At 51.3% G+C, this 19,497-nt stretch overlaps 1 protein-coding gene across 4 annotated transcripts in view; it reads right to left on the bottom strand.

The window, feature by feature from the left end:
* The window catches only part of FHL2 (four and a half LIM domains 2), a 36,429-nt gene extending 17,793 nt beyond the window's left edge, over positions 1-18,636 (bottom strand). The window contains exon 1 of one of the 4 annotated variants that reach the window (XM_033401685.2): positions 18,614-18,636. Coding sequence is in view for 1 of the 4 variants with exons in the window: in XM_033401684.2 (XP_033257575.1) it covers positions 718-761 (44 nt within the window). In the remaining 3 variants the exon portion in view is untranslated. Of the gene's footprint in view, positions 1-717; positions 3,282-7,623; positions 7,792-7,947; positions 8,313-18,613 lie in introns of those variants that run through there. The other 3 variants (XM_012535941.3, XM_012535940.3, XM_033401684.2) reach the window with 3 other exon arrangements.
* Positions 18,637-19,497: the final 861 nt, after the last annotated feature.

The following is a 19,497-nucleotide window of genomic DNA, read 5'->3' as shown; positions in this document are numbered from 1 at the left end:
TGCCTGGTTGGGCTTCCCTGGTGGCGCAGTGGTTAGGAATCCGCCTGCCAATGCAGGGGACGTGGGTTCGAGTCCTGGTCCGGGAAGATCCCACATGCCGTGGAGCAACTAAGCCTGTGCGCCACAGCTACTGAGCCTGCGCTCTAGAGCCCGCGAGCCACAACTACTGAACCCACGTGCCACAACTACCGAGCCTGTGCACTAGAGCCCATGCGCCACAACTACTGAGCCCGTGCGCCACAACTACTGAAGCCCGCACCCCTAGAGCCCATGCTCCACAAAAGAAGCCACCGCAATGAGAAGCCCGTGCACCGCAACAAAGAGTAGCCCCCACTCGCTGCAACTAGAGAAAGCCCGCATGCAGCAACAAAGACCAACCGCCGCCAAAAATAAATAAATAATTTAATTAATTTTAAAAAAACAAACAGAACACCTTGGGGGTTTTTTTGTTTTTGTTTTTTTTTGCAGTACGCGGGCCTCTCCCGTTGTGGAGCACAGGCTCCGGACGCGCAGGCTCAGCGGCCATGGCTCACGGGCCCAGCTGCTCCGCGGCATGTGGGATCTTCCCGGACCGGGGCACGAACCCACGTCCCCTGCATCAGCAGGCGGACTCTCAACCACTGCGCCACCAGAGAAGTCCATCTTGGTTTTTTTTAACCTAACCGTGCGCAATCTGCTTACCCTCTCTCAACTGCCGTATCCCTTCTCGCGGGTTACCTGTCACTCCTGCCCATCACCTGGTGCACAGGTGCTGACAGCATGAAGCAGAAGCAAGCAAGGAGACATCTGGACCGCAGGTGTGACTGCGGACTTGTTATTCATGAACCAAACCCAAATCCCAGCATCTGGGAGTTCTCACCCCTCCCCCGGGGTTACATCATCCTCTGATATCATCCCCCTTGGCTCTGAACAAGCACCCGGATCTTAGGGGGCAGGTTTACAGGTGTGGCCACAGGCTCAGCCACCGACCACAGTGCTGGGAGAGGAAAGTCCTGGGGTGAGGGGTGGGTGCAGAGCTTTAGTCTCCGATTCAAACCAATTCTCCACCTGCGCTGAGTCCGAGGCAAGGACACAGGTTCAGAGCGTGGTGGGCAGCAGCGCGCAGGGCTGCCCCATGGAAAATAATGACTGTCTGCAAGGTCCACAGGCTTATACGTGTGGGCTATTTTTATCTTCTCAGGTTTAAGAACTGTCAGTGTCTGGAGTTGCGGGCTGCTGGGGGGGAGGGAAGGGGGGAGGGAAGAGAGAAGAGAAACAAGAAGGGAGGAGGAGAGGAAGTGGAGAGGTGGGGAAAGGAGAGAAAGGAAGGAGGAGGGAGATGGGAGGAGGGCGTTCAGAGCCCAGGAAGCACGTGCATTTTTTTTTTTTTACCGGAAACATTTCTTGGGAATCAAGGGAGGCGCAGAGTTTCAGGTGTTTCCTGAACAGGAGGCCCTTTGGGCCGCACGAGCGTCCAGGGAGCACCCTCTTCAATGCTCCCTTTTCTCAACCACGTACTTTAATCTGACCCCAAAGATGCCATTTGCCTCCTGCCCCTCGAAACCCACACGTCTGTCTCTATCCACGCGGCTCCAGGAGACTGCCCTCACGTCCTCGATTCCTCCAGAGGAATCTGTGAACATTCCCAAAGCCTCCCACAGGCAGGAAGCAGCCTCAGGAAGTCAGTGCCGAGGAAGCCACGCCCAGCATTAAATGCCACCCGGGTCCCAGGCGGGAGACGCCGTGGCCCACCAGCATCCAGAGCTCTCTAGAGAGAGTTAAGAAAATTGGTCTGTTGGATGCGGGCTCTTCGCTCTTTTGAAGAATGTACTGGAAAATGCAGTGTTTTCATGACACCACAGGACGCTGACTGCCTGTGCACCTCCCAGCCCCCAGCCGTACGCCCCGCAAAGGTGGACCCTAGGATCACTGCGGCCACACCAGGTGACAAACACGGGTCAGGCACTTCATGAACACCTGGGGAATGAATGAACGGACACGTGGATGGGCGGCGGGTGAACACAAATACCCCAGAGCACAAACATGTAGGCGACATCCAGAGTGGAAACGAGGGATGTTTTATGTGAACAACCACTTTGCATAGCAAACCCCAGATGTAATGGGGCTTGGCATCCGATGCTGGTACAATTTCTAATGCAACAGATCCTGAGCTGCATTCTTTCTCCTCCGCCTCTGGCCTCTTCCCCCTTCCAGATACACTGCTGCTTCCACAGAGGGTGGAACTGTTCTGACTGTGTTTGGATCCAAACCCACGTGAACACACAGCTGCACAGCCCCGGATGAGGCCTGGTCAGGCCAGGACGCACAAGCCTCACCATGAGATGCTCCCAACATCTCTGCGCGGACCTGCCAGCTCCCCTGACCCAGGCTCCAGGTACCAGTGGGGCCCTGGGTGCCCTACACGGATGCAGCAGCCTTTAAATCAGAGATCCTCTGTCCAAAGGCAGGGGCTCTCACCCCGGAAGGGAAGCCAGAGAACACTCTGCACCAGTTTGTTTTTCTATGGACGGAAGGATCAACGCACGAACCAGCTTTGCTACCCCGACACTCTTTCCATTCGTCCAGCTGAACTGTTTCTCTTAAATAGGAATTCTGGTGAAAGGGAGAGGGACACCAGCTTAAGGGATGTTGCTATTTTTAAAAACATATTATAATATTTAAAATTCATCTGAAATCCATTTTGGGATTCTTCTAAGAATGACTGTGCCTACTGCTGTATATTTATGCCTTCATTTATGAGCCTTTTCTGACTATATAGACAGGGATCAGGGAGGTATTATAACTTGATATATAAACTGGTAACTTTCAAAAACGTCTAACAAGCTTATTTGTCTATGCTCATGTTAAGAAATGCTTTGTGTGAGAGACAAGGCTTGAATAAGGTGAACTGCTGTCTTTGGAATTATCTTTTGGATACAGAAAATGGGAAATAACAAATGTCAGATTCTGACCTTAAGACCATAAACTAAGAATAGTGACACTTGTTTTGATGTCCTGCGGACTTTTAAATCCAGCCAACAAGGATATATTAAGTAACCTCTCTTTTCTAGGTACCGTCTTAGGCCCTGGGAGACTGAGATAAAACACACAGTCTCCGAAAGAGGTTAGTTCTAGCTCCAAAGAGTTTAAATCACCTTTAAGATACTATCTGGATATTTAATCTCGAAACATGTCAGTTCTGTCTACGCAGGACAAGCATCATTACGCGGGCTAGGACGGCGATCGGCCTCAGGTCCATAACTAGCACGTGGTGTGTGTGTGTGTGTGTGTGTGTGTGTGTGTGTGCGCGCGCGTGTGTGTGTGTGTGGTGTGTGGTGTGAGTATGTGTGTGTGTGTGTGTGGTGTGTGGGTGTGGGTGTACGGTGTGTGTGGTGTGTGTGCGTGTGTGGTGTGTTGTGTGTGCTGTGTGTGGTGTGTTATGTGTGTGGTGTGTGGTGTGTGTGGTGTGTATGGTATGTGTGTGGTGAGGGTGTGGTGTGTGGGTGTGGGTGTACAGTGTGTGTGGTGTGTGTCGGGGTGTATGGTGTGGGTGTATGGTGTGTGTGTGTGTTGTGTGTGTTGTGTGTGTGTTGTGTGGGTGTGTGTGGGTGTATGGTGTGTGTGTGGTGTGGGTGTGGTGTGTGTGTGGTGTGTGTGATGTGGTGTGGTGTGTGTGTGTGGTGTGTGCGATGTGGTGTGGTGTGTGTGGTGTGTATTTGTGTGTTGTGTGTGTGTTGCGTGGTATGTGTGCGGTGTGTGTGTTGTGTATGCGTGGTGTGTTGTGTGTGTGTTGTGTGTGTGGTATGTGTGTGGTGTGGGTGTGTGTGTGTGTACGGTGTGTGTGGTGTGTGGTATGTGTGTGTGTTGTGTGTGTGTGCTGTGGTGTGTGTGCTGTGGTGTGTGTGTGTGGTGTGTGTGGGTGTGTGTGGGTGTGTGGTGTGTGTGGCTGGGGGGCGTGTACCCCACCCTCTCTCCCTCTGCTTCCCGGGAACGTGTGGTCCAGTTATCCATGTCTGTTTACACAGAACAAAAGGAAAACCCCTCACTGCCCTTCGTGCGTCTCCTCCCGTCTCCAAAAGGCAGCTCTCGGTTTGATTTGCTCTCACCCGCCTGGCCCTCCGTCTGCAATGATCCCAACTTCCAGGGGAGGCTGGCCCCTCACTGTCCTCGCAACCCTGCTCCCCGTGGTGCTTCTCTAGCACAACCATCAGGGCCCTGGCACAACAGGCGTGCACACCTCCTGCTGCTGGCTTCGCTTGCTGCCTAAGTTGGCTAATTCTTATTTGTTCCAAAAGTTGTATCACCAAACATAGACAGACCTATTTTCTTTTCTTTTTTTTTTTTTTTGCGGTACACGGGCCTCTCACTGCTGTGGCCTCTCCCATAGCGGAGCACAGGCTCCGGACGCGCAGGCTCAGCGGCCATGGCTCACAGGCCCAGCCACTCCGCGGCATGTGGGAGCTTCCTGGACCGGGGCACGAACCCGTGTCCCCTGCATCGGCAGGCGGACTCTCAACCACTGCGCCACCAGGGAAGCCCCAGACCTATTTTCTTGAAACCTAAATGTTTACAGGCTTCAAGGATGCTTTTACACTGGTTTTATTTACCCATAAAAACAAGGCAGACGAACTTCCCTGGTGGCACAGTGGTTAAGAATCCACCTGCCAGTGCAGGGGACACGGGTTCGATCCCTGGTCCGGGAAGATCCCACATGTCGCGGAGCAACTAAGCCTGTGTGCCATAACTACTGAGCCTGCGCTCTAGAGCCTGCGAGCCACAACTACTGAAGCCCACACATGCTCCACAAGAGAAGCCACCGCAATGAGAAGCACGCGCACCGCAACGAAGAGTAGCCCCCGCTCTCAGCAACTAGATAAAGCCCACACTCAGCAACTAAGACCCAATGCAGCCATAAATAAATAAATGCAGTTTATAAAAAACAAAAACGGCAGCCACTTCTCCTGTGGGCACAGACACTCAGAAACACCTAAAGGAGATCTGTAAGTCACAGGCTAAATCAGGGCTGCCAACGTGTGGCTGACAAAGGCCAAGGACGAGTAGGGTGACGTGTGACGTCCAAACTCAGTGTGTGAGAATCACCCATGGAAGTGGACTAAAGATGGACAGACCGGAGGCTGCCCTGAACCTCTCATCAGAGACCCAAGAGGGTGGGCAAGCACATTTTACAGCGAAAGGAAAGTGAGGACCACCAGTAGGAAAGGGGTGATGGAACCTCAATAAAAACAAGACTGAGAGCTGGTGGGCAGAACTGGGAAGCAAAGTTACTGGGGAACGGTGGTAGTCAGGGTTCTCCAGAGAAACAGAACCAAGGGGAAGTATATATATATAATATGAAGAGGTTTATTATTGATATTAGGAATTGGCTTATATCGTCATGGAGGCTGGAAGTCCCAAGCAGCTAAAGAGCTGGAGACCCAGCAGAGCTACTGGGTGGTTCTAGTCTGAGTCTGAAGGCCTGAGAAGCAGGGCACCAGAGGTTTAAGTTCTAGCTCAAAAGCCGTCAGGCTCAAGACCCAGGATGAGCTGATGCTTCAGTCTGAGACCAGAGCCTGGAGAGGACGGAGTCCCAGCTCCACAGTAGGGCAGGGGGAGTCCGCTCCAGCTCAGCCTTTTATGCTGTTCAGGTCTCCAGCTGCTTGGATGAGGCCACCCACTTGGGAAGAGCACCCAGGCTGCAGATTAAAATGTGAACCACACGGAGAAACAACCTCACAGACACACCCAGAAATAACATGTGTGTCTCGGCGCCTGGTGGCCCAGTCAGGTCGACACAAAATTAACCATCACAAGAGCTAACGCCGAAATCCACCAGTCAGGACAAGAGAGGCCATTCCCTTAACTCACCCCAAAGTCACAATGCCAGCCCGGACTCCGGAAGACTGGGCTCTCAGTCACTAGAGAAGGGCTTGTGCGTTCAGTTCGAGGTGGCCATCTTCAGGAAGGGACGGCTCAGTGTAAGTCCACGGGACCCATGTGGCTCTGATCAAACTGTCCTGAGAAAACCACCTAGGAAGTATCCAGTGTCTCTTTCTGCTCACGGGAGCTCACAGAACTGGGTATCTCCCGGCGCTGAGTCAGAGCAGCTTAGGTAAGTTACCTGCCTACTCCAGCCCCCTGCTGATAACGAGGCAGCCTGAGCCCCAGAGGCTGGGGAACCAGCCCAGGGCTGGCCAGGAAGAGAACCCAGACCTCCTGAACCCAGGATGATTTTTTTCAATATCCTGCTGGGTGGGCCCTTTTGTCTACAATTTAGAGTCTTTTCAGTCCTGGAAGTGGTTTAACAACAACCTTGGGGGAAAGTATGCAGACTAAGCCCTCACTGAAGTGTTGGGGTGCATCCGGCATAGCTTAGTGGTTAAAACTCAGGCTCTCAAGTTAAGAGCTGCCTGGGGTCAGCTCTCAGGGTCCCCATTTCTAGGCTGGAAAACCTTGAGAAAAGTTACCTTGATCTCTCTGTGCTGCAGTGTATCTGTAAAGACGAGGGTAATATCCAATTTGCATACACTGCTTCTGATGTGCACGTCAACCCTGCAAAGCAAGCCACCCTCTTATCTGTGTTTTCCAGCTGTTGAAACTGAGACACCATGAGATTAGGTGACTTGGCCAAGACTGCACCGCTCGGGGCTGATGGACGGGAACGTAAGCTCAGGCAGCCTAGCTCCAGCCCAAGCACACGGGCTACCTGCCACACCTGCCTCGTGGCACGTTTGTACCTGAGCCTACCCCACTGTACCTGGCACTGCCCGGCCTGTGGTAAGCCAACACGGCCCTCTGAACATGTAGCTGTGCAGAAGCGCTGAGGCATGCCGGGCTAACAAACACTGAACCCCATTCTATACATTAACTGATAAGCCTTAAAAATTCAGGATGAAAGACACTGTGAAAAAATTCATATAGATGCACAATAAAACGTTCTTCACTGTTTGCTTTTATAGGAGTTTAACAGGCAGCCTAGGAATTCCTGTACTTCTCAGACTTGCCCCAAATGTTTTTTAGTCGAAATCACCTTCAGGATACCAAGGCCTCTCCCTCTAACGTATTATTACAAAACACACACAAGCAGGGGTTAGCGCCAAATGGGTGGGAAGTATTTGGCACTGGTTCTGAGCACAGTTCTCCCGGCTATGAGCCCCAGCTGTGATTTAAGTGCCCTAGTGCAGCTCATTTAACCTGGTTAGACTAGTGGGAACGGAAACCCAAACGGGCATCCGAAAGTAAAGAGAACTCTCTTCATTTGTCAATAAAGCATTTAACACTCTCTTCCTGCAATTTTAGGTATGTTAAGGTATCACACAAGTACAGTTTAAGATTACTACTGTGTTCGTCTAAAACAAGCCCCTTTTTTTTTTTAACACTGGTGGTTCAGTAGTTCAATTTTGGGGCGGGGTCCCTCCCACCCAAGGTACCCCCGGGGTGTCCCCGTGGCCCAGCTCTCCTGTCCCCATGTCCCCCCACTGCCCAGCACCCCCTCCCCAGATGCCCCCACCGCCCCCGGTTCCCCTGCCCCGGGGTCCCCCTCCGCCCAGGCTCCCCCGTCCCCAGGTCTTCCTCCGCCCCCGGCTCCCCTGTCCCCCGTCCCCCACTGCCGGCCCCCTGGCCCTAGCCCGGCTGGAGCGCACTCACCGCGCGGCTTCTCGCGGACGGCGGACGGCAGCGGAGGTCCGGGCGGCTGGGCCCGGGGAGAGGCGCGCCCCGCCCGGAGAACCCCGCGTGTCATTTGACCAAATAAGGAGACGCTCGCTGGGCGGCGCGGGCGGCGCTGCCGGGCGGGCGAGCGCCCCTGGGCTCCGGGGCGGCGCTGGGGACCCCGGCCCTTTGTTTGCCGCGGGCGTTTCCTCCGTCCTGCGGCGTCGCGGGCGCCGGCTCCGGGACTCCCGCCGGGTCCCGAGCGCGCGGCGGCCCGGCCGGGGAAGTGCGGGGGAGCGCGGCGGAGGGGCGGCCACTTACCGGGTCCTGAGGAGTGGGAGGCGCACCGAGGACGGGGGTTGCGGAGGGGGGCGTCTCTCCGCGGCCCCCGCGGCCCCTCTGCCACCAAGTGAGCCTGCCGATGGCAGGAAGAATGGGGAAGGCCGGGTCTTTGTCCCGCTGGGGAGGGGAGGGGAAGGACCAGTCGCCCACACTCCAGGCCGAGGGCTCCTCGGACGTTCTGTGGCCCCCTCCGGGCCAGGAAGACCTAGCAGAGGAGGAGAAAGCGCCTCCCACACCAGAGCCCAGGCCCCCGAGCCCGGCCTGGGGGGGTCAGAGGCGGAGAGCTCACGGCGGCCGGGATGGAAACGTCCTCCGCGTGCAGCCCGGGCGCAAGGTGGGCAGAAGGACCGCGGGCAGGCGTGTCGCGTTTAGCATCGGTGGGCCTCAGAAAAGGGAAGCTATTTGATTGCTTTCCCTTCTTTGATGCTCTGTGTCCCGTGATGTTTTAGCGGCTCCCCATATGGGCCTCCATCACGGAATCACAGAACCTGAGCGCCATCCTATTAGCTACCACCTACATCCTATTAGCTACCACCTACATCCTATTAGCTAACACCTACTATTAGCTACCACCTACCATCTAGCTCCACCGGGCATCTCATTGGATTCTCGCCCCTTAAAAGTTAAGGGTTAATTATACCCCCGTTTTATGGTGAAGAAATTTCAGCTCACAGACGTTTGCTCAAGGCCTGCTGAGCAATAATTACGGCAGCTGCCGTCTGACCTGGAGTGTGTCGAGGCCAAGCCCTGGCATCTCACAGGAGAGGAGGTGCCCCTAGTCCCGTCAGTGACTCCAGGGCCACTAGGGGCTGAGACTCGCCCCAGACCTGAGCCCCCAGAACTCTGCGTCGCCTGCTTCCTGCCTGAACCTTGCAGCTTCTCACCAAGAACGGAAGTGTGGGCTCCGGACCCGATTTCCCACTGACAGTCAAAGCAGGCCCTATCTTGAAATCTAGGCAAACTGTAGAAAAGCCTTTCCCTCTGACAGTTACCTAGGTATGTTGTCTATTTAGTTGCAAATTACAAAATGATCTAGTTCTCAAATGATGAGCCTAAAGTTTCAGTTTGTAAAAACAAGTTGAAAAAATAATGAAACCTTAATTTCTGCATTTATCTTCTTTTCGCTCTCTTTTGGCTTACTTGATTTTATTTTACTTTTTCTCTTAGCTTTCTGAGTTGAATGTTTAATTCATTTATTTTAATTGTTTAATTGATAGTTATTTGGTTCTATAAATTTTCTTCTAATAACTACTTTAGTTATGTCACACAGACTCCGATATGTTGTGTTTTCTTATTATTTTAAGAAATTCTACAGTTTAATTTTGTATATTTCCTTTGACCTAAAGGATAGCGGAACATATTAAATGACCCTATGGGGATGTAATCAGCAAAATCGAGACTCTGGAAGCAAATTCACTCTGTTTCTACAGTAATGTCACTCAGGGAAAAAAAAAAAAAAGGAAGAAAGGAGAGAGATGGAGGAGGAAACCAATAGATTAAAAAAAGCCTGCAATGAATGGATGGATCTTACTTAGATTCTGAATCAAAGAACAAACTATTGGAAAAATAAGTTTTCATGAGACAATCTTGGGAAATGTAACACTAACAAATGGTGACATTAATAAATAATATTAATTTATTTTAGGTATGATAATGAAATTATACACACACACACACACACACACACATATTTTTAAAGCCCTTACTTTTCAGAAATAATACCAAAATGTTTGCCAATGAAAAAACATAATGTCTGGGGCTTCCCTGGAGGCGCAGTGGTTGAGAGTCCGCCTGCCGATGCAGGGGACACGGGTTCGTGCCCCGGTCCGGGAAGATCCCACATGCCGCGGAGCGGCTGGGCCCGTGAGCCATGGCCGCTGAGCCTGCGCATCCGGAGCTTGTGCTCTGCAATGGGAGAGGCCACAGCAGTGAGAGGCCAGCGTACCGCAAAAAAACAAAAAACATTATGTCTGGGGTTGTTTCAAAATAATTTGGGCTGAAGGGTATATATATATGAAATAGTATCAGCCATAGATTAATGGTAATCGTTGAAAGGTGGTAGAAGTTCATGATACTGGTCTCTTTCTTTACTGAATGCTTGAAATATTCAGTAATGAAAAGAATTTTAACTACAAATGCACATATCATTTGCCCTTAACCCAGCATTTCCCCTTAAAGGAAATTAACTTAGAGGTAGACTTGCTCATGCGTAAATTCATATACATACAAGAGTAGTCATCGTAGAATTGTTTGTAATAGAAAAATATTGGACCATGTTATATGTTCATCAACTGGGCCTAATTAAATATCACATGGTACATTTTAGAATTATCTCTATATGCAGCTGTTAAAAAGAACAGCTGTTCTATATGCTGTTAAAAAGAACGAGATAAGTATATTTATTAATTTGGCAACAGTAACCAACCATTTGTGTTAATAAGGAAGGGAAGAGAGAAGACAATATATACATATAATAGTGGTTGCCACTGGGGAGTTCTGGGTGGCTGGGGGTCAGGAGTACAAGGAAGACTGATTTTTACTGTAAATCCTTTGTCTTTTTTGAAATTTTGAGCTATACGTATGTATTGTCCCTTCAAAAATAAAAGTATTTTAAAAGTTAAAGCAACACATGCTCCTTCTTTAAGAAAAATAGGAAACAAATTTGTTAAACTGAGTTTTTAGAAAGTCAAAAGTGGTTTGCTAGAAAACAAACAGAGGAAGGCGGAATGCGTTCTGAGCTTAACGACATAGGTACTTTTCTGAACAATTTTAACCAAAGGACAAACTGCTAAAAAAATAGTTCACTAGACATTCTGGGAAAATATATTGTGTAAAGTTCTAGCTTGTACATCATTGTATAGTTGTCTCTTTGTATCAGAGGTGTATTGGTTCCAGGACCCCTGAGGATACCAAAATCCAAGGATGTTCAAGTCCCTTACATAAAATGGAGTGGTATTTGCATATTACCTCCTGTATACTTTAAATCATCTCTAGATTACTTATAATACATAAACTATGTAAACAGTTGTAAATGCTATGTAACTAACTGCGAGTCTGGCAAGTTCAAGTTTCGCTTTTGGGAACTTTCTGGAAATGTTTTTTCTTTTTTAATATTTTCCATCTGAGGTTGTTTGAATTTTCAGATGCAGAACCCACTGATATAGAAGGCCAACTGTATTCTCAGGACCTAACTATAGGGCATGGCACATAGTATATGCTTATTAAATACAGGATTTGAATGAATGGTTGGGTCACAGAAGAATTGTTTAATACGTGATGTCTCTCATTTTGTAATTGATTATTTCATAGTATAGCAGATGGAATACTAGAGAAAATATAACTATCTGTAGCAATATAGCTGAACTCTGGAATCAGGCCCAGATTTGAATCCTTGTCCTACCTGTGACTAGCTCTGTGGCCCCGGGCAGCCACAAAACCTCCCTAACCCTCAGTTTGCTCATATGTAAAATGGGCCAATGACATATCATTTGCAAAATTGTTGGGAAGATCCTTTGACACGCTGCATATACACTGCTTACCACTATTACACACTTGGTACCTAGTAGGCCCTCAGTAAGTATTAGCTTTTATTCTGTGGGTAAAGGAGAGATGAATATGAATCAGAAGGAAATGTGAAGGTGATTAAACAGTACAAACTTTTTTTCAGTTATAGATAAATAAGTCCTGGGGATCTAATGTACAGCGTGGTGACTAGCTAACAATACTGTATGGTATAGTTGAACATTGTAACAGAGCAGATCTTAAAAGTTCTGTTTACAAGAAAAAATTTGAGGTGATGGATGTTAACTAAACTTACTGTGCTCATCATTTCACAATATATACAAATCTCAAATCACGCTGCACATCAGAAAGTAATATAATGTTGTAAGTCAATTAGATCTCAACAAAGGAAAAAGCAGGAGACAGAATTCTCATCAGGAAGGATTACAGTTTAGATCCTGTTCTAAAGATAAATGATTGTCTTTTTGAGGGAAAAATTCTCTGCTATAGATACAAGTCTAGTTCATAGAAGAAGAAACATTAAGAAATTGTATTTCCTGGGAGAGGGATCCAGTGGCAATATTGATGGGTTATCCAAGTTCCTCTAGTTTATTTCAGTTCTCCTAATGTTCCTGCACCAGCCAACACCGCCCTAATGGCTCCTTCCCCTCCTGTTGGGGGTTCGGGGAGAGGTTCGGGGAGAACGGGAGAGAAAGGGAAAGCTTTGTGCGGTAGGCCAGCGTTTCTCCAAGTGACCTGGAACCAGACGCATTAGGACCACCGGAAACGTGGCAGAAGCAAACGTTCTCAGGCCGGCTCTGTGTCTGAACAAAGCGCTCCAGGTAATGCTGATGACTGATAAGTGCTTTGACGTGAAATACCCGCCAGGGACTCCCTCTCTGGACTCAGTAATTTACCAGAAACTTCTATGGGGGCGGGAACGGGGGTAGACTAATCACAGAGCAGGCCCAGGGACTCAGATCCAACTGCAAGTACCACTCAGGCTGTCGGACACTTGTCGTGAGGGAGCCACAAGGTAGAAACCTTACAGGGCAAGAAGTTCCAGACGCCTCTCGGTGCTGCAAACGCTAAAACGGAACTTTCTTCCCGGCCCTGAGAGGAGGGCCAGCTGCCCGGAGCGTGGGCCTGCTGCAGACCCCCGTGACGGACACCCATGGGTACCCGCGCCCTCACCGCCGCCAGGAGGAGAGGGCTGGTTACCCTAACCCGCCATCCCAGCGGAGATCTTCAGGACACTTTTCTCCCATTGCAGAGAGCATTTCTCACAGGCAGTCGTTCCGCCCACTCCAGCCCTGGGCAGGAAGCCGGCGGATGATTTGACCCTGATTCAGAGGTAATCATCCGTAATTGCCTCGTGATTGGGGAGGGAGTGAATGTCTCGGATCACAAGGCTGGCGGGGCTCCCGGGAGGGGAGGGGAGGGGCGGGGAGGGGGCTCAGGATACCTGCACTCCCTTTTCCTGAAAGTGCATGAGGCCCTGTGTGGGTGCTCACGGAGCAAACAGAAAGAACTTGGTTTCGTTACAGTGGCTCGATCGCTCTCTCGTGAAGGACCCAAGTGTTGTTCCTGTGCCTGGTCGACGTTCAGGAAAAGCTCAGCCCTCACCAAAGACAAACCCTGCCCCTGCCCCTGCCCCTCACGCTCTGGTTTGGAGGGAAGATGCCTGGTTCCTCGTCAAGATGCAGAGTTTCCACATCCCGTTTCTTCCTGCTCCTTTCCATAAACTTTGCAAACGGTCGTGTGTAAAGCCTCCAAACACATCTGACTTGGAGTCAAATCCACGAGCAGCTCCGGGCTCCTGGACTTTGCCGTCGTTGGTTCCTGCATATTTGAGCATCTGACACAAGTTTCCAGGGCGCCTTTGCTAAGTCAGTAGGAACGGTTCTGTCCGGTGGCTTAACGTCCAATGAAAGGCAGCCGTTCCCGCCGCAGCTCCTTTGGGTCTGTTTCGGATCAGGAAACGCCGTGCTGTTTCAGAGGAAACTATTTCTACTGTGGCCCAGAAAGACTCTGCCCTTGCGTTTTCTCTGGGATCGCTGGGTCTCTGATTCCAGTCCTGTTCTGTAGCAGGCAATTCACTTCTCTGCTTGCCAGCAGTTTTTTGTGTTTTTTTTCCCCTGTCCAAAATCCATTTAAAGAACACGTAAATGTCCCAGGTCTGTGCAAACCTGGCAAAATCCTGTTTTAAAGGAACCATGTTTGGGTCCTCTGACGGTCCTTCCTGGCATCCTTGATAAGGGAGCTTTCATGCCTCACTTATATCTCGGAATGTTGATTTTCAACCACACTGAAATCGCAGCTACTCTTTGTGAAGTAACTTTACGAGTGAACACTGTAACTTTAAAATCCCAACATCTCTCTTCCTGGTCACCAAAATCCTTTTGTACTATTTGCCCCTAAATCAGGGTCATTAACAGAAAACCTGGTGGTCTAGCCAGGAAGAGCCTGGGCGCCAGGACCTCTGGTGGAGCAGCGTGGCCACAGGTAACAGACCTCAACCTCACCTGACCTGTGAGACAAAGGATGTACCACCTCACTTCTTACCATAAAGGGTTAAGTATCTAGTTTTTATTCAACTCACCGTTATGGCCAATCAATAATTGAAAGATTTCTGGAATGTCTCCTGTGTATGGTTCTTCACCATCGTGTGGATTCGCGTGTGATGAAGAACCGTAGTTTAAATGATTTACGTTCCTCTGAAAAACAAGTTAAGGACTGTCCTCCACCTACTTCAGAAAGTGCTTTGACACTGGACCCGAGAGTCCTGGCAGAGCTTTCTGGAACGGTCAAGCTTCTTCCTACATCATTGCAACAGCGGACTTCAAAAACCAGGAAAAGATTTTCTAAAACGTCTGACCTTCAGCCTCTCCTGGCAGTACTCTTTGTACCTCAAAACATCTCTTAAAACTCTGGGCCATCCTCACTGCACAAATATTTTTTGGAAACTTCTGCACAGTTAGATGCTGAGCAATTACTCTATAATTGCACCAGATTATTCATGCGCCTCCTGCAGGGATGGACCAGGGGCAAGTTAACCGCCAGATGTCCAAAACATTCATCTAGCCGTCCTGGCATTCGGGTGCTTTCCCCTCCCCTCCCTCCTCCCTTCCCCCTCCCCCCTCCCTCCTTCCCTTTCCTTCTTCCTTCTCTCTTTTCTTTCTTTCCCCTTCTTTTCAGCAGTTTGCAATTCTCTTTTTACATGGCAGGTGGCCTCACCATAACCGGGCTCCCCGACCTTGTTGACTTTCTGTGGACTCAGCTCTCTCTCCCACCCTTTTTCCGTGGCGTGTCTATTTCCCTACATAGATATTGGTCCCTTGAGTCCCCAGGACTTGCTAAAATCAGTTGAAGGAAAGGCTTGAGAGGTTTCCTTTTTCTAAGAACGTGTTTGGAAAGTTATCGGGTCAGGAGCGTGGGGACTGAGAACCTTGGCGAGCAGGTCTCGAGGCCCCGCCCACAGGTCCCCCTGCAGCCTGGGAGGAAGATGCCTTTCATCCTGTGACCTGCTGCAACTCCTCTCCTCGCTCCGCTCTGCCCGCCAAACTCCAGTGTACCCTGTATAACCCAGATAAAGCATCTGGCCTAGGGAGGCTGTCTGGGGTGCCACCGGTAGCCTCGTTTTCATCATTCCACACTGCCTCGTCTTTCGTTCGTTTAGAAAAACAGAGGAGAGAGTGTGAGCTTCCGATGGGCCAGGATTGGGACGTTTGTTTCTATATTTCAATATTTGCTGAATTCACATCAGCTTTCCTGAAAACGCCCAAAATAATAGGGCCTCCATACACAGGCTCACATGGGCCTCTTTGCAGCAAACAAATCAGGCCCGTGGTCCCTCTGGGCAGCTCAGTTATCAGGGCTCTGCGCTGAGATGCAACTTGCAGACAACTTGAATTAAGCAAAGCAGAAGGGCCTGCCCTTCCAGATGGCCACACGAGGACTTGTAATCACGCTTCCTGCATTACCTGGAGGAAGCCCGGGGGTGTAGCATCTGCAGGTACGGACGCTGAAAAGGAGGCTACAGGGGTCAGCGGGCCGCTCTGGGGATGGTCCTCCGGCTCTTCCCCAGGGACGGAGGGCGGTTCCTCCTGACCTGCTTCTGCCCACACCCCCTACTGGCCTTATTCGTGTCTTTAAATAACACTTGGGGCATTTTGATTTCCTCTTAAACGCTTTCAGCAAACTCCATCTATACAAATGGGAGCATACCAAACAAATTCTCCCTCCCACAGAAATCAGCCAGGTTCCCTCCTCCATAACTGTAACAGCCTGGGTTGCAGACCGTCTGTGGGAGCGTCTTCTCGAAATCAGTGGCCTATTTACCAGCAACGACTCTGCTGGAGCTTTGAAGAGGGGCCCCAACCCTCGAGGAGCGCCTTTGACGGGCCGGCCAGGGACACAGCCCAGAGAGGAGCACACTGTTCACCTCCATCCAGCAGACTTTTTTTTTCAGGCAGAATCACTCAGAAAGAAAACCGCTGTATTTTCTTCATTCACTGTAACAGGGAAGAGCTAAATGGGACTCCGGGTTGGATCTGTTTCTTTGACGTTAACCTTTGCTTTTCGTTGCTTTTGTTATAATCATACGTAATGGCCTTCTTGCCTCAGCTCCTAGTCTCCGATTCATGGGCCTGTCGTGCGGCTCATCTTACTGATGTATAAACATTCCCAAAGGTGGACCAGAGTGATAAACCGGTACTTCCCTTGGCCGTGGCCAGCCACACCTGGCCAGAGGCGAGCATGGGGGCCCAGCAGGTGGTCTGCGAGCCCTTCCTGACTGGGACTGGGGCCAGCACCGTTCACTGGCAGAGTGACAGCCTGTGCTTACGAGACGGACGCCCTCCACAGCCAGCTGGGGCTGCAGGGGGAAGTGGCTTATTCTGGAAAGATCTCTCTTGCTCACAGGCATGGGGCGCACACAGAGGACACGTCTGTTTGCTGGAGCAGAGCCAATCAGGCGGAGAGTCGACGGATGTCAGCTTGACGTCCCCGATTCATTATCACCGTTACAACAAATGTTACAACAAATGGTTTTGTTTGTTTGTTTGACTGCTGATGTGGCGGAACGTTTTGTAGAGAAAGGTGAGGTGGTTGTGGATTTGATCCGGAGCAGGTGTGGGCTCCTGGGCACGAAAGCCTGTGTCCCCCATTTCTTCATTACAGGAAATAGGCTTCATTCAGCCTCCAGGACCTTCCCTGAGTTCCAAAGGGCAGGTTCAAACAGTTGCTAATTAGGGAAGGGAGAGGATGCAGAGACCAGGGAGGAGCAGTCAGGAAACAATAGTGCAGCCTTGGGGCAGGGTCCTGGTTCCCCCTCGAGGGATGCACACAACCATATCCTTGAGCTGTTTTGCAGGTACTGAAACCCCCTTCAGGCGGGAGAAGTTCACTGTCTGCTGCTCACAAGCACGGAGACCCCAGACCGGTTGGAACCAGAAGGTTGTTGATGCCGACTCCCGATGACCTCACCACCAGCCAATCAGAAGAGTGTCCACGAGCTGACCACGCCCTCTTTGAACCATTTCTATGAAACTCCTCAGGACCCCCTCCAGGGTGGGACACACAGTCTTGAGGGCATTAGCCCACTGTGGCCCCTTTTGCCTGCCAAAGCAATAAAGCTCTTCTTTTCTACTTCACCCAAAACTCTGTCTCCAAAAAATAATTCGGTGTCAGGATCCAGAGGCCGGATTCGGCTTGAGATTCAGACTCGGTCTGTGCAGATTCCTGGCTTCCCCTTTCCCGCTGAAACCCCAGGAGGAGAGGCGGTGTGAGGTGGGCTCTGCATCCACGGTGGGGCGGGGGGAGCAGAGCGCGGGTGGGAGCCCGCGGCGGCCGCCGTCCCGGGGGGCCCCTCCCGATGGGGCCAGAAAACAGATGGAGATGGTGGCAGGAAAGGCCTTGGGACATAGTGACGGAGCCGCAGAGGCCTCCTGGGAAGGATGCACGGAGGGACAGTGTTGGCAGGAAAGACAGATGGAAGTGAGGGAAGGAAGGAGGGAAGGTGGTGAGAGCAGGTGACGGGGAGCTTCCGCTGGGGAAGCTGGAGGCGGCTGCTTCATCGACGCTGGCAAGTGAGGCCACTGTTCACCAGTGATGCCTGGAAGTTGGGATGGTTTCCGGGGAAGAAGCTGAAGTTACCCCCAAATTCCCTACCCCTTAGCTTCACACTCAGCTCCAGCCATCCCAAGTGAGGCCAGGACACTAAGCCCAGCAGGATAGCAGCCAAGGGAAGGGGACGGGAGGCCCGAGACCTGGCACTTCGGATCAGCCGCAAGTTCATGGTGAACTTGACCTCTCTGTTGCATGGAGTGGTGAATGAGGCTGCGCGCAGGACTAACCGGGTGGGATGGCCCTTGGTCGGCTCTTACAGACGCCTGCTTAGGGTGCTAGTAAATCCTGTGGTATTATTGTTTAACGCCTATCCAGGCTCTTTGAGAAAGAGGAGGCAGAGCGGGGATAAAAAATCCACCCTGCAGGGCTTCTCTGGTGGTGCAGTGGTTGAGAGTCCGCCTGCCGATGCAGGGGACACGCGTTCGTGCCCTGGTCCGGGAAGATCCTACATGCCGCGGAGCGGCTGGGCCCGTGAGCCATGGCCGCTGAGCCTGCGCGTCCGGAGCCTGTGCTCCGCAACGGGAGAGGCCACGGCAGTGAAAGGCCCGCGTACCTAAAAAAAAAAAAAAAATCCACCCTGCAGCGTCTCAGGTGTGTTCTGGCCTCCCCTGGAGTCTGGAGCCGCCTGGAAGAACCCGGGCTGCGCTCTTCCCTGGGGCAGGTTACTCAGCGAGGCTCGCGGGGCCTCCCCAGCAGCTCTGCCAGGAGGACAAGCCGACTCCTGCCTGGTTCCTGCCATGGGGCCCGAGGCCAAGTTAACCCAGGGGAAGGGACATTCCGAGGGGAGATGGGAGGTAGGGGGTGGACCCCGGACTATCCTCTACCCGCGGCGAAGCTGAAAGCAGAGTCTGTGATTTGGGGGCGGGGAGGCTGGACCAGCAAGGACAGGAAAGCAGGAGGGCTTTGTCCCCCCGTGGAAGCAGCTCATCAGCTGGAAGGAGACCCAGGGTAGCTTTATGGCGAATCCTTCACCTTCTAGCATCCTGGCCTGTCTACCCACTTCCACGGTACTCACAATAAGCAGGAATCTGCCCCAGGAAGGTAAATAACCCCCAATAACTGCGGGGTGAATGATTTTCTCCTCTTGGCATCTGAAGAGTCCAGGACTGGTCTCGACAGATGGAGAGGAGAGGGTTAAGCTGAATGTTGGTCTGCGTGAATCCAGGGCAGGGCCATGACTGCTTTAGCTGAACATCCCTGGCAGGCCAGTCCTCAGCAGACACTGCTCTGAATGGCAGTAAACTACCTGCCAGCAGGTGGATGAGGACAAGGCCTCTTGAAGTCTGTTCTCACTGCTCACCTCTGGGAGATGTCATGTATTACCCTGCGAGTTGATGCTGGTGTCTGAAACCAGCACTTTGGATGGTCTTACTAAGACCAGGAGGCTTTCTTGGCACCAGGAGCCCGAGGGCGGAGTGTGGGATGCACATCTTCTTGTATCGGCTTGTGTTGCTGTGATGCTGGCATCCACATGGGTGGAAAGAAATGCTGAGAGGCTTAGGTGAGCAGCAGTGACATGAGTGATCCTTTCAGACAAGTTAACGGCGCTACAAAGCCGAAGGCAGGAGGTGAGTATTTAGAAAATTTAGGTGGTGAATACGCTTGGGTATCTCAGGAAGCGACATGCTGCATATGGCGCGCGGGCTCTCGAGTGCAGGCTCAGTGGTTGTGGTGCACAGGCTTAATTGCTCCGTGGCATGTGGGATCTTCCTGGACCAGGGATCAAACCTGTGTCCCCTGCACTGGCAGGCAGATTCCCAATCACTGCCCCACCAGGGAAGCCCTGACACGCTGCTTGTTAAACCAACCTCAGGTAAGATGTCACGGGACCAGTACATAGAAGGATTTTATTTTAATATTTCCAAGTTCCATTTCATCATTTACAAAACGTTCACCATT

The sequence above is a fragment of the Orcinus orca genome, chromosome 13 (genome assembly GCF_937001465.1).
Source record: "Orcinus orca chromosome 13, mOrcOrc1.1, whole genome shotgun sequence".
Classification (NCBI taxonomy): domain Eukaryota; kingdom Metazoa; phylum Chordata; class Mammalia; order Artiodactyla; family Delphinidae; genus Orcinus; species Orcinus orca.
Note: the sequence above shows the minus strand (reverse complement) of the source record. Positions and strands in the feature narration are given on the sequence as shown.